At 37.2% G+C, this 12,428-nt stretch overlaps 1 protein-coding gene across 12 annotated transcripts in view; it reads left to right on the forward strand.

Moving 5' to 3' along the window:
- Nucleotides 1-12,428, forward strand: part of MBNL1 (muscleblind like splicing regulator 1) — a 200,783-nt gene that overhangs the window by 151,175 nt on the left and 37,180 nt on the right. For 8 of the 12 annotated variants that reach the window (XM_060011448.1, XM_060011437.2, XM_060011439.2 and 5 more), the window contains 2 exons: nucleotides 8,732-8,902; nucleotides 9,952-10,062. In XM_060011448.1, the coding sequence (XP_059867431.1) occupies nucleotides 8,834-8,902; nucleotides 9,952-10,062 (180 nt within the window). In that variant the 5' untranslated portion in view covers nucleotides 8,732-8,833. The remainder of the gene's footprint in view (nucleotides 1-8,731; nucleotides 8,903-9,951; nucleotides 10,063-12,428) is intronic. The other 4 variants (XM_060011442.2, XM_060011443.2, XM_060011444.2 and 1 more) reach the window with 1 other exon arrangement.

Genomic DNA, 12,428 nt, shown 5'->3' on the forward strand with positions numbered 1-12,428 from the left:
AAATTCTCTCAGGTCTTATGTTGACCTGAGTTCCAAGCATTTGTCCTTATGTTGATTGGATGAAGAAATAGCAATTTACACCTAGAAAGTTAAGCTTTAAATATTGATTAATGTTGCTATATTTACTTCATGTTAAGTTTAGGAGACTAGAGATTAACTGCCCAGCAAAATAAGAGGAGAAATGACTCCTTTCTCCGTTGTTCTATGGGGATGCTAAGCATTTGTTCCTGGTGTTACCTGAAAGTCCAATGAGGAAATTAAAACAGAAATTGTGTTTGTTTTAAAGAGTATTTTGTAGCATTTTTAGATGGTAAAACTCTGAAATAAGTACAAGGGTACACTTATAATCTGGCTTAAAGAGGCATAATATTTGAGAATAAAAAATGAATAGGGACTTCCCTGGTGGTCCGGTTGTCAAGAACCCACCTTCCAATGCAGGGAACGTGGGTTCAACCTCAGGTTGGGGAACTAAGATCCCACATGCCACAGGGCAACTAAGCCCACATGCTGCAGCTAGAGAGCCCGCCTGCCACAACAAAGACCCAATGTAGCCAAATTAAAACAAACAAACAAAAAATGTAGCTCAAATTAAAAAAAAAAATTCCTGTTAATATGTCAATACTATCTATTTACTATGTAGTATACCATACTATTTAAAAATAGTAAATAGATAGTTTTGACATATTAACAATGTGTATACTGCAGTTGACCCTTGAACAACATGGGTTTGAACTGTGCGGGCCCACTTATATGCAGATTTTTTTTCAATAAATACTGCAACAATGCCACACTCTCTGAGGTTGCTTGAACTACAGATGTTGAACCTCCCATAACGAGGGCCAACCATATGATTATATTTGGATTTTCAACTGCGTGAGGATTGGTGTCCCTAACAACCAACCCCCCATCCCGGCCCACTGCATTGTTCAAGCGTCATCTCATTTGTGATATACTATAGAATACTATTTGTAAGACAAAACAAAACAAACAAACAATAACATCAAACCAGTGAAATCCCCCTGGAGACTTTCTAAGAAAAAAATGAAGATATCTGTTTTCACTACTTTAAGAATTTCGACTAAATGATAGTACAGCATTCCTTTAGGTTTTTTTTTTTTTTTTTTTTTTTTTTTTTTTTTTTTTGCGGTACGCGGGCCTCTCACTGTTGTGGCCTCTCCCGTTGCGGAGCACAGGCTCCGGACGCGCAGGCTCAGCGGCCATGGCTCAGGGGCCCAGCCGCTCCGCAGCGTGTGGGATCTTCCTGGACCGGGGCACAAACCCATGTCCCCTGCATCGGCAGGCGGACTCTCAACCACTGCGCCACCAGGGAAGCCCTCTTTTTAGGTTTTATTCTATAGGTTCCTAAAAGTCCTCATGTGTTTTCTCAAATAAAGGATGAAATAAAAATTTTAGTCATATATCTTAAGTTTCTTAAATTTGCAACAAAAGCAAAGTCTGAGTTTGTAGTGCATACACTGATCTTAGAAATAGGTATACAGTTGGGGTGAACATATATGGTGTGTATATGCATAATTACATACGTACACATGTATCCATTTACATATGATTAAAAACTACACTATGCAATGGGTCCACCAGAATTCCAGTTGGCAGTTGGCAGTCAGAAATCTTTATTTTGGCAGTCAGAAATCTTTATTTTTCTGGGTTCTCTGGCTACTTAATTTATCTTTCTCAATAGCTTCTTTTTCAAAGGAGGGGGTACATGTCTAACTTTTAGTTTTCCTGAAAAGACTTTCTGGGAAATCAAGAAAATGTTGCTTGCCCTTAAAAAAGTCAGTTTCTTCAGTATTCTAGTTAACAAGTGAATGGAGCTATTGATATGATTTTGGAATTTAATTATTTAGTCTTTGATATACCACAGTCTTTGTTTTTATTTTAAATAAAATAATTTTATTTAAAACCAAAACAAACAACTACTGAACTTCACATATTCCTACTTTGAAAGTTTTTGGAAGCTGCAGCTATTAGAATTTTGCAAAATTGGAAGGAATAACTGGTCAACCACCCACTCCTTTAGAGCCAGGTTTTATAGTACAAATCCATTATCTTATGTTTGAGGAAATTCCCAGAATAAAGGATCCTACCATTTAAATGTAAGAATGAAAATATTTAAAGCTACTTACAAAAAACTTCAGGTTAGCAGGTTTTAAATTATGTGTGCCCCTTTTACTGACTGTTTGTGTCCCCATAAAATGTGTATGTTGAAATCCTGTCTTCAGTGTGGCTATATTTGGAGATGGGGCCTCTAAGGAAATAATGAACGTTAAAGTAGTTAAGGTTAGGGTCCTGGATGTGGGGTCCTGATCTGACAGAATTGGTGTCTTTATAAGAGGCACCAGCAAGCGAGCGAGCTCTCTGCGTGCATGCACCAAGGAAAGGCTATGTGAGGAAATAATAAGGGGATTGTCTGCAAGCCAAGAAGAGAGCTCTTACTGGAAACCAAATTGTCCAGAACCTTATTCTTGGACTTCTAACTTCCAGAACCGTGAGAAAATACGTTTATGTTGTTGAAACCACCCAGTCTATGGTATTTTGTTATGGCAGCCTGAGCAGACTAATACGGCCTTCATTAAAGTCCATTAGGTATAAAGCAGTGGATAACTCTCAGCTGGAGATGGTTTTGCCTGCCCCTGACCCCCAGGGATGTTTTGGCAATATCAAGAAATAATTTTGACCGTCATCACGGACTGCAGGAGTGCTGTCTGCATCTAGCAGACCAGGCCTGCTGCTAAACACCCTCCAAGGCCAAGAACGGCCCCACGACAAAGACTAGGCCACCGAAATGGCAATGGCAAGATAGCCACCCAAGTGTCAATAGTGCTGAGGTTGAGAAACCTTGAACTTCTTTTTAGGATGTGTATGTTCTTTAAGCTGACAAGGGGCTTCCCTGGTGGCGCAGTGGTAAAGAATCACCCCGCCGGTACGGGGGACGCGGGTTCGATCCCTGGTCCGGGAAGATCCCACATGCCGTGGAGCAACTAAGCCCGTGCACCACAACTACTGAGCCCACGTGCCTAGAGCCCGAGCTCCACAACAAGAGAAGCCACCGCAATGAGAAGCCTGCACACCGCAACAAAGAGTAGCCCCTGCTCGCCGCAACTAGAGAAAGCCCACGTGCAGCAACGAAGACCCAAAGCATCCAAAAAATAAATAAAATGTTTAAAATAAATAAATATAATAAAATAATTTAAGCTGACACAAGTCCTTTATGGAAACAAGTGAATCATAAGGAGATATATACATTTAAGAGCTACAATATCCTGTGTGTTAGATGCAATTAATTTGTTTTCAATATTTGCAAAAGCCAATAAGCTGTAATTCCTAGAGCTAATTAAACATATCATTCCCTAAATGAAAACAAAACATTTGAGCATATATGCATGTGTGTGCATATTTGTGTGTGTATAAAATATAATTTTTTCTTAATCGCCTTTTAAACTGCCGTACATTTCCTACCACTAGGTACTTATACTTTTCAAATAAATACTATATATGTAAATTTACTCACCCTTGCCTTAGAATTGATCATTTGCAAGCATGGCAGAACCATAAAAAAAATCATTTTGGAAAAGCGTGAAACTATTTCTTGACTGCAAAGGGTTTCTTTCCCCCTTTGGCAAAATTTTTCTGAGATAGTTGTATTATCTTAGCAGGAAAAAACCCCCAAAACCAACCAATCCAGTAGCAATTTTCAACAGGAAGCTCCCAGCTTCCTTTGCCAGAGCTTCTGGCCAATATCTGAGCAGTGAATATCTTCAGAAAGTGCTTCAAAACATTTGCATATATCAGCTGTTCCATAGGAAATATTAGTTTTAACAATTGAAATAAATGGTTGCAGTTCGAACAGTCTACCAGAAAACCAGTACTTCCAATGAAAGTTGGAAAAGACATATGCGTATTAGCTGGTACCCCTATAATTTTTTTATTGCCCCTTTCTTTTCAGAGTCTATGCAAATGTGACTCAGTAATTTTCATCCTACCACATAGTTACCATTGGCAACTTAATAAGGTGACTTTTTACATTCTGACCTCATAGGTCACTATAGTCCTTTTATTTTAGATGGAAGAAGTGTAATTCTTGGGAAATGGGAAAAAATGGGAAATTAGTGTTTCCAGTTTTCAAATATAATGTTGATTTATTTTTGTCTTACTAAGTTTGGCCAACTTCTAAGTAAGATGTTTTATTTTTGATTGCTAGCTAGTTCTTAAATAAATATTAGAAATAGCAGAGAAATAGTTTCTTATGTGTCTAAATTGCCATCTCTAGTTTCATTCAGTTTTTATCTTTATTCTACAATTTATACTTCACTATATACATCACATACATATCATTTTAGATATATATTATATATGCTTGTACTATGTGTGTAATCACTTTAAAGTACACTTAATTACACTATAATATTTAAAAATTAATCAGGCATTTATTTTGAGACTCAACTAATCTAAATGTACATCTTCCCTTGTTAGAATCACACGCTTTGTACCAATTTCAAAGGCTAATGAGAAAATCCTTCAATTCACAACTTAACAGTTTGTAACCTCAGAAATTGAGGATTTGATGACTTAATCTCTCATTAGCCTCAAATGGTCTACAAGGGGACATTTTTTACTTTTTCTGGGCAGGTTACTTATATTTAAAGATGGTAGAAAAATTATTAGAGAAAAATGGACTCATTCTGGATCAATATTTTATTGAACTTCCTCCGTTTCCTTAAAATATACAGTATATGCATTACAATGATGTCTTTGGAATCTGTGTTGTGTTAACTTATAAAAGGCCTCCTTGAATGGAGTCTAAGATATTTATGGTATAGGCAGTATAGTGTGGCCTGCTAGTCAGCTGGCCAGCTCACTGAAAATAAGATTCAGGTGCGATCCACAGAAGTAAACCGCAGAAGCATAACATTGTGAGAAATGTATTCGAAGGGCATTTTCCCTTAGTGGATGTCGCAAATAGAAAGTGATGATTAAGGGGAAAGCTTATGTTATTGATGGTTGACATGTACTGTCACTGAGTTTTGCTACTTGTATTATTTTTAGTACCGTTAACAGATAGGGTCCTAGGTTAAGCAACTGCTGCTTGTTATTAGCTTGAGAACTTACGGAAAGAGAGAGAAATTATTAATATTTATTGCCAGGCTGTTATACCAGGAGCCATGTATGAGGCTGGCCCACTATCTCGCTCAATCCTCATACATCACCCGTGAGGTCAATGGTATTGTTACTATTTACAGGAAAGCTATGGTCACTCTGAGAAGTTAACTAACTTCCATAAGGTCACACGGCAAGTAAGTAACAAAGCTGTTGTTTGAACCAAGCTGTGTTTGGTCAGATGTACGATTATATGGCAATAAGGGGAACTGCATGTAGCAATCAAAACTGAATAGAAACTTCTTCATGTTTTTGCATTAATCCTAGCAACCCAGTTTATTGTATCTTGGGGTGAAATCTCTGATGATGTAGAGTAGTAGCTCCTATACAAAAATCTGCATATGTGAGTACAAGATACTGATTGAATTTCTGTTTTTAGATTTTTTAGAATGTATTGTCACTGTATAGATTTTAAAATGCCAAGTACATTGAATCCCTACACAAATCTTCCTCCCTAGTGAAACTTGCAGGCCTCATGTTACTTTTTCTCCTTTTATTGTGGCAGGCTTTATTTATTCTGTGTTCAAATTTCTGGCCTCTGAATAAAAGCATCATTAGGTTAGTACAACTCAGAGTCAAAATTTGGTATTAGATCTAGTTTTTATTCTGTTACCTTCATTGTCTCCAGAATGGATTTACAGTAGAATTCATCTATAAGCATTTAGTAAGAAGTGTTCATTCATTCATTCTGCAAATGCTTATTGAGGTACAGTGCTGGGAACTCAAGAGATGGATGAATGTGGAGAGGTACCAATGTCGTATTTACCTGAACTCTCCAGAAGGGTTGCTACTGGTGGTTTTCCTCAGAGCTTAGGCAATTCTCTGGAAGAGGATGTTTATTCTAACTTGCTTTTGACCTCTTTATTTGTCAAACCACAACTATTCAGCAGCATAGTAAGCATTAAATACGTTTTGACCTTCCTAAGAAGCTAAGTTTATCTAATATCAATTGCGGAGGCTACTCAGTTATTTTTTCCATACGTGTCAATGAAAAATTCACGTGGCTTTGCATAATTGTGTTCTGTAGTGTTTTCTGCTATATCAGAATAACCTGGAATACCGTTAAATGTAGATCCCTGGGCCCCAGACCTATTGCCACAAACTCTGTGGAGGAGGCTTGGTAGTCTGTGTACTTTGCCACAAAATGTCCTCAGTTGATGATTCTTAGGAACATAGCTTTTTGAAAGTGAGGCTGCAATCCAGTCAGATCAAGCTAAGCATGGAAAGGTGGCCTATGTAGGAAGTGTAGCAGAATGGTATTTTTCCTGAGTAGATGTAGTAAAGACAAAACGAAAACCCAATGTCCGAGTTTCTATTAAAAGTTTTGAGATGCGGGGATACAGAATATATGGTGGTTTGCACGTGGTTTCTCTCCTTCGTTGTTTCAATCCAGGCTGTATTCCTAGGTAGGAGAGCCCTGGTGGTTTATGTTCAAGGGAGGCACTAGAATGAAGTGCGAGGAAGACCAGTGTTAGTGTTGACAAAGCAGGGTTCAGGGCCCAGGGCTGTCTCTGTGTTATTTATGGAACTCTAGAAACTGATCTGAGTCAATTGACAGTAACTGAATCTTCAGAGTGGATATAACCCTGCTTATCTGCACTTAAATAAATCCAATCTTAGTAAGAAATGTGATGTGGAGATACTGAGAAGCAGAATTTCTCTTAGAGACAAGTTGTTCTTTGTACTGAAAAAGCAGGTTTTCTTTAAAAGACCCCAACTGGATATCCCTGAAATCAGACCATGTGTCATCCATGAGTTATTTGTGTTGGCCAGTCATCCCCTGTGGTTTATCTTGTGACTCGAAGTGTTGTTTTTATGAAAGTTGTTTTGCATCCAGATGCTTTTACACTAATCACGATCTGAACAGATGTCAAGCATGATGATTTCAGATGGAATAGCTCATAGATATGTAAATGTTACTTTACTTGTGAATTTATCAATAGCCATAACTAATAAATATTATAAAAGTTACCTTCATGCCAATATTTTGTTTTTCTCTTATTGTGTATACAATTTAAAATGCTCTGGGAGTGGTGGGAATAGCAGCTTCTGACCTTCCTCTGCCCCTTGGACAGTGCCAGGCAGTACCGAGGGTGTGACATAGACATTATCTTCTTTAATCTTAAAAATAAACTTATTCTTTTGTAGGTTATATAGCAATTTTGAAATGAATGAAAACCCTGAGGCTTAAAGGAGTTAGTTTTTTATGCAATTCATGCAGCTGATGAGTGAGAGAGCTAGGCCTCTACCCCAGGTCCTGAGGCCTGTAAGGTCCTTGCTATTGACCACTGTTCTCTACTGCCTCCTGACTTAAAATGTTATTAGTAAAGCTTTATTACATAAAGCTTGTTAAAATAAAAGGCAGTATCCTGTGATACAAACTTATGAACTTATTCCTAAAAAGCTTAATCAAAACGAGCCAGAAATAAATCATTCAAGTTAGAATTGTGACAGATTTTCTCACAAATATAAACATCAGTTTTCTGCGTCCATTTGCAGTACAAGGTCAAATTATGGTAAATAGATTTTTCTTAGAAAAATCAAAGAAAGCTCAAGAAGGTGGTTGATGGCTTCAATTAAATCTTTCTTTTACCCTCACAAACAGCTCTGATTAGATTTATTGGTAAAAGAAGTTGTCAAGGTGGTAATTCATGAGATAAGTTACTATCAATATGACTTGACAATACTATATTGAAATAATATGGGTCAATCCCTGACAATATTGCATAATACAGACTTTAATAAATATATTTTGATGAGAAGAATCATCCCAAAGGAAGGTATATTCACATTTCTTGTTTTATAGTAACTTATTTTTTTTCTCCATTTTATACTCTAAGTTTTTTGGAGGGTAAATATGTCTGTTTCTATTGTTGTATAATTCTTGGGTGATGTAGACTAGATTTACCACTGGAAGGTTAAAGGCTACATTTTTCACCAATATTTCACTATACTTACTAATCTCTATACACAGTGAGGAATGTGTGGAAATCTTCTTCCTTTCATCTGTACATTTCTTAATATATTGGCTTATAACGCTTAGTAGTAATTTTAATGTTACTTCTTGTGAGATACATGTAAAGGTGTTTTACTGAAGATAACAGTGTGCCTTGAGTCCTCTAATTTCATTCCCTTACGACTCAGTACAAGTAAAAATAGATGGTAAAACTTCATCATTCTTTTGGGTTCATTAAAGTTAACCAGAAGATGTTACGGAAGGAGCCTAACATTTTATTTGATAATTCTGTGTTTTAATATTCCCCTGGCAGTTTGTAGATTTTTAAACTTGGAACTAGAAATATTAATGCTAATGTTAAAATACAGGAGCTTCTTTAAGCTTGAAACTTTTTTCACATGTCTTAATATCTCATTTTGATAATACACTAGAGTGAATTCATCATTTACTCGAAATGTATAATAAAGTGATTTGGACTTTTTTCATTGTGTGAAAGACCCACAGTAGATTCAAGTGACGGGTTTGCGTCATTATGATTTTCTTAAGATTTGTGGATTTTATTATTTTTTTAAGGTGATATTTTCTGCTTTTGTTTCTTAGGGTCGTTGCTCCAGGGAGAACTGCAAATATCTTCACCCACCCCCCCACTTAAAAACGCAATTGGAGATAAATGGGCGCAATAACTTGATTCAGCAGAAGAACATGGCCATGTTGGCCCAGCAAATGCAACTAGCCAACGCCATGATGCCCGGTGCCCCATTGCAACCCGTGGTAAGCGTGTTCTCAGTTCTCGTTCCTGAAGTTTGTCATTCTGAGTGCTCACTTTCAGTGTTAAAGTGGTGATTGCACTAGATCAACTGAACATAGGTAACAGTATCAGTTACCTAGCATTTTCTAGCCAAACTAGCAGTCAAACCCTGGAAACAATTTTCACACCGTAAAGTTACTCATCTTCTGGCTAAATCATGTGGAAATTTACATTACAGCATGTTTGTCCCTCAAAACTCCCTTCAAATTAAATCCTGTGACTTGCAGACATTAAATGGTCTTTTTTTAAATGGTCGTTAAACTCATCAGTATAGTCAAGGTGCATTTTCAGGCTACCTTTAGCAGTAATAGTCATTTTAAAAATTGGTGTATATCATCTTTAATGTTGAGAAAATGTTTCCCTTTCCTCTCTCCTTAAAGAGAATCTATACAGTTCTCTTTCTTGAAAAGGAGCCTTTGTTATTCTTTTAAACTTAAATTGAAACTAGTTTATAGTTACAAATGCTAGGAAAATTCTGACAGTGACGAATCCATATCACGGACCTCGAAGTCTCATCAAAGGAGACCTAATCAGGAGAGGCAGAAACTCCACGAGCTTTTAAGAAAAGAGCAAAATTTTATAAACTGTAGGTGGTCATATGGATTTAATGTTTACTGAGCCATGTATGTACGTAACCTTTGATTCTGAGCATATTTATTTATTTGTTTGTTTATTTGTTTGGATTTGGGAGGAGGGTGTATGTGACAAATGACTTTAATAACCTTTACTCACATTTATCCACAAAAATGTGAGAGATTAATATCGTAACTAATTTTAGGTTACAAAAGATGTTCTGATGTTAATTGTGATATAGTAATTCTGTATTTAAATGCATGTTGAAATTTGCAATGATCGGAATATTCCTGTCACTGACTTATATGCAATATTATGGGGTCATGGAAACGTGAAGACCCACATTTTTCTGATAGCTAACTGTAGCATGTATGCTAACTAATTTTTTTCCTGATACATTTTAACCCCTGAACTCAATGTAATTATTATTCTCTCTTAGAACTTAATGAACCAATCATTCCAAAAAAGAGGGGGGGATTGCATTTCGAGGTGGGAGGGATCTCCAAATCCAATCGGCAGTGATACCAATTATCAATACTATACAGTTGAGGTGAGAGAATATTATAATTCTGTCTGTTTTAACTTGATATATTTTTTCCATTATTGGGGACTCAGTTAAAAATATGATATCTTAAATTTATTTCTGTGACACCTGTTAATTTCACATGTCTGTGTTGGGATAGCATGAAGATTTCCATTTGGTTTAAAAAAAAGTTTAATCATTGTCTCTAGCGTAAAATATAGGACAAGAGTTCTCTTTTACACTCGACTCTCACATATGGTTTCAAAGATCTGATAAATCCTTGGGGTGGCTACTACGATAGTCAATATAATATCTCTCCTTGATGTGAGACACTTTGTTCCACTTAAACATTTAAAGCGTGCTGACCGGCAGGCTCTACCCTCTGGGTGACTGGGAGAACCTCTGAGATCAGCAAGTGTGGTTCCCAGATGGCAGAGAACAGGTCATGACAGTGAGTTCCTCACTGTGAAGTCTTGGCCCATCTCCTGAGTTAGTCCTTGAGTTTTACTCTCAAGGCCATTTCAGGGTCATCGTATGTGTAATCCTGGGACAAACTCTAAACACCATTTATGCTCATGTGTTTGAAATGCTAGTAACAAATATGTGTTGTTTAAAAAACAATCAACAAGTCACAGATTTCTGAAACCATCAGAAAAATTACCTCATTTTCTGGTGTTATTGTTGGAAAATCCTCTGCTTAGACGGAACATTTATTTTTATTAGTTGTGAGCCCATTCAGGCTTTATGTTAATTTTCCCTGATATGTCTAGATTTGAATGTGGAATTACCCTTCTGCTAAAGGCATCCTGAGATCATAGTCTAAAAGTAGACTCCATTCAGAGTGACGTTTTTGTACTGAGTATAGAAGTCATTTTAATTATTCAATTTTAAAGCATTTAGGGTTTTAATGACTGTAGAGAAGGCTTTAATCCAGGAAATTTGCCTTCAAAACCCCACCTGAGACTTTTCGATCCTTTTTGTAGTCAGCCCTGTTTTGATGAGGATAATGATATGGAAAATGTATATTCATATCAGAATATAAATTCAGAAATAAACGAGATGGTCATAACCAGCTGTTTACTGGAACTTTAGTGCTGGGCCTACAGAGAGGGATTATAACACAGCCAGGTGACTAATATGGAAAAGGGTTGCCACTCAGAGGAGGATGGCCACTAGAATAGATGGTGGTGTTTGAAGACGTGGTATAAACTTGGATCCAACCCAGGTAGTAGTGATAGCAAAGGAGATAATACTGTGAGCAGATTCATAACCTCAGCAGTATCAGGAATATCTGAGCAGTGACTGGACTTTTAGTCAAGTAAGTAAAGCATCTTAGTTCTCTAGGGCCAGCCAGTTTGGCCCCCAGACCATAACTGGAGGAAACATGAAGAGGGGAAGAGGCTAGTGAGGTCTAATCAAATTCAGAAGCATCTAGCATTATGCCTGGCATGTAGCAGAGATTTTAAAAATTGCTTGATAAGTGAAAGAAAGAATGAAGCAAAGAGTTTCCCGAACATGAGAAGAACAGGCAGAGGTTCAGGGTAGTTTACCCGTGCCAGAGTCCAAAGGAATTATAACTGGAACCAGAGCACAAGCCCAATTATAGAGACTGCAGCATCGAATGGGGAGTACAGGTGGATCTATTAGTAGACTGTTAGCAGAGGCAGCCAGGGACTTGATGAGGGTACTGTTGGGACCAGGAAATAGCTATCATGCCGCCCAGTTTGGGTTCTCATCTTCTCATAAATTTTGAGAGACCGGGTCTATAAATTTAAGATCTCCAGAACATAACACTGGGCTGGTCTGGGAAATGCAGGGATTTATAGGCGAATTTCTTGTTTTCATGGACTTGATTATGTTGTAATGAAATGTACCAAGCCAGGAATCTGAAAAAGAACATAACATTTGGGGGGTAATTACAGTACTCTGAGGGCATTGAAGGCACTCAGCACATTTTATGTCATAAATCCTCACAACCGTCCTATAAAAGTAGGGAATATTATCCAGCTTTAGAGATGAGGACTCAGAGGTTCAGAGAGTAACTAGTTTGCCCAAGTTACATAGCTAGTGAGTTAGCAGGGCCAGGATTTTCACCCAGGCCGTTCAGGTTCTGGCGTCCATGCTGTGGAAACACTAAATGGAGACGTGCCACCAACCAACTCCGGGTCTTTGGTGGATTCATTTAAAAACCCTGACCTTCTTCAGCATATAGTGAAAACTTTAAGATATATTATTTGAAAGGTCCTACCAATCTTATAATTATTCCAGTTTCATAAGATAAGAAAATAAGTAGTTGAAAATAAATAATTGAATGTATATGTCTACTTCCTAAAATTTAGCATAGTCAATTATCAAGTAATTGGTGTTAGTTCTATTATCATTTCTAAACCACT

The sequence above is a fragment of the Delphinus delphis genome, chromosome 4, assembly GCF_949987515.2.
Source record: "Delphinus delphis chromosome 4, mDelDel1.2, whole genome shotgun sequence".
NCBI classification, from domain to species: Eukaryota; Metazoa; Chordata; class Mammalia; order Artiodactyla; family Delphinidae; genus Delphinus; species Delphinus delphis.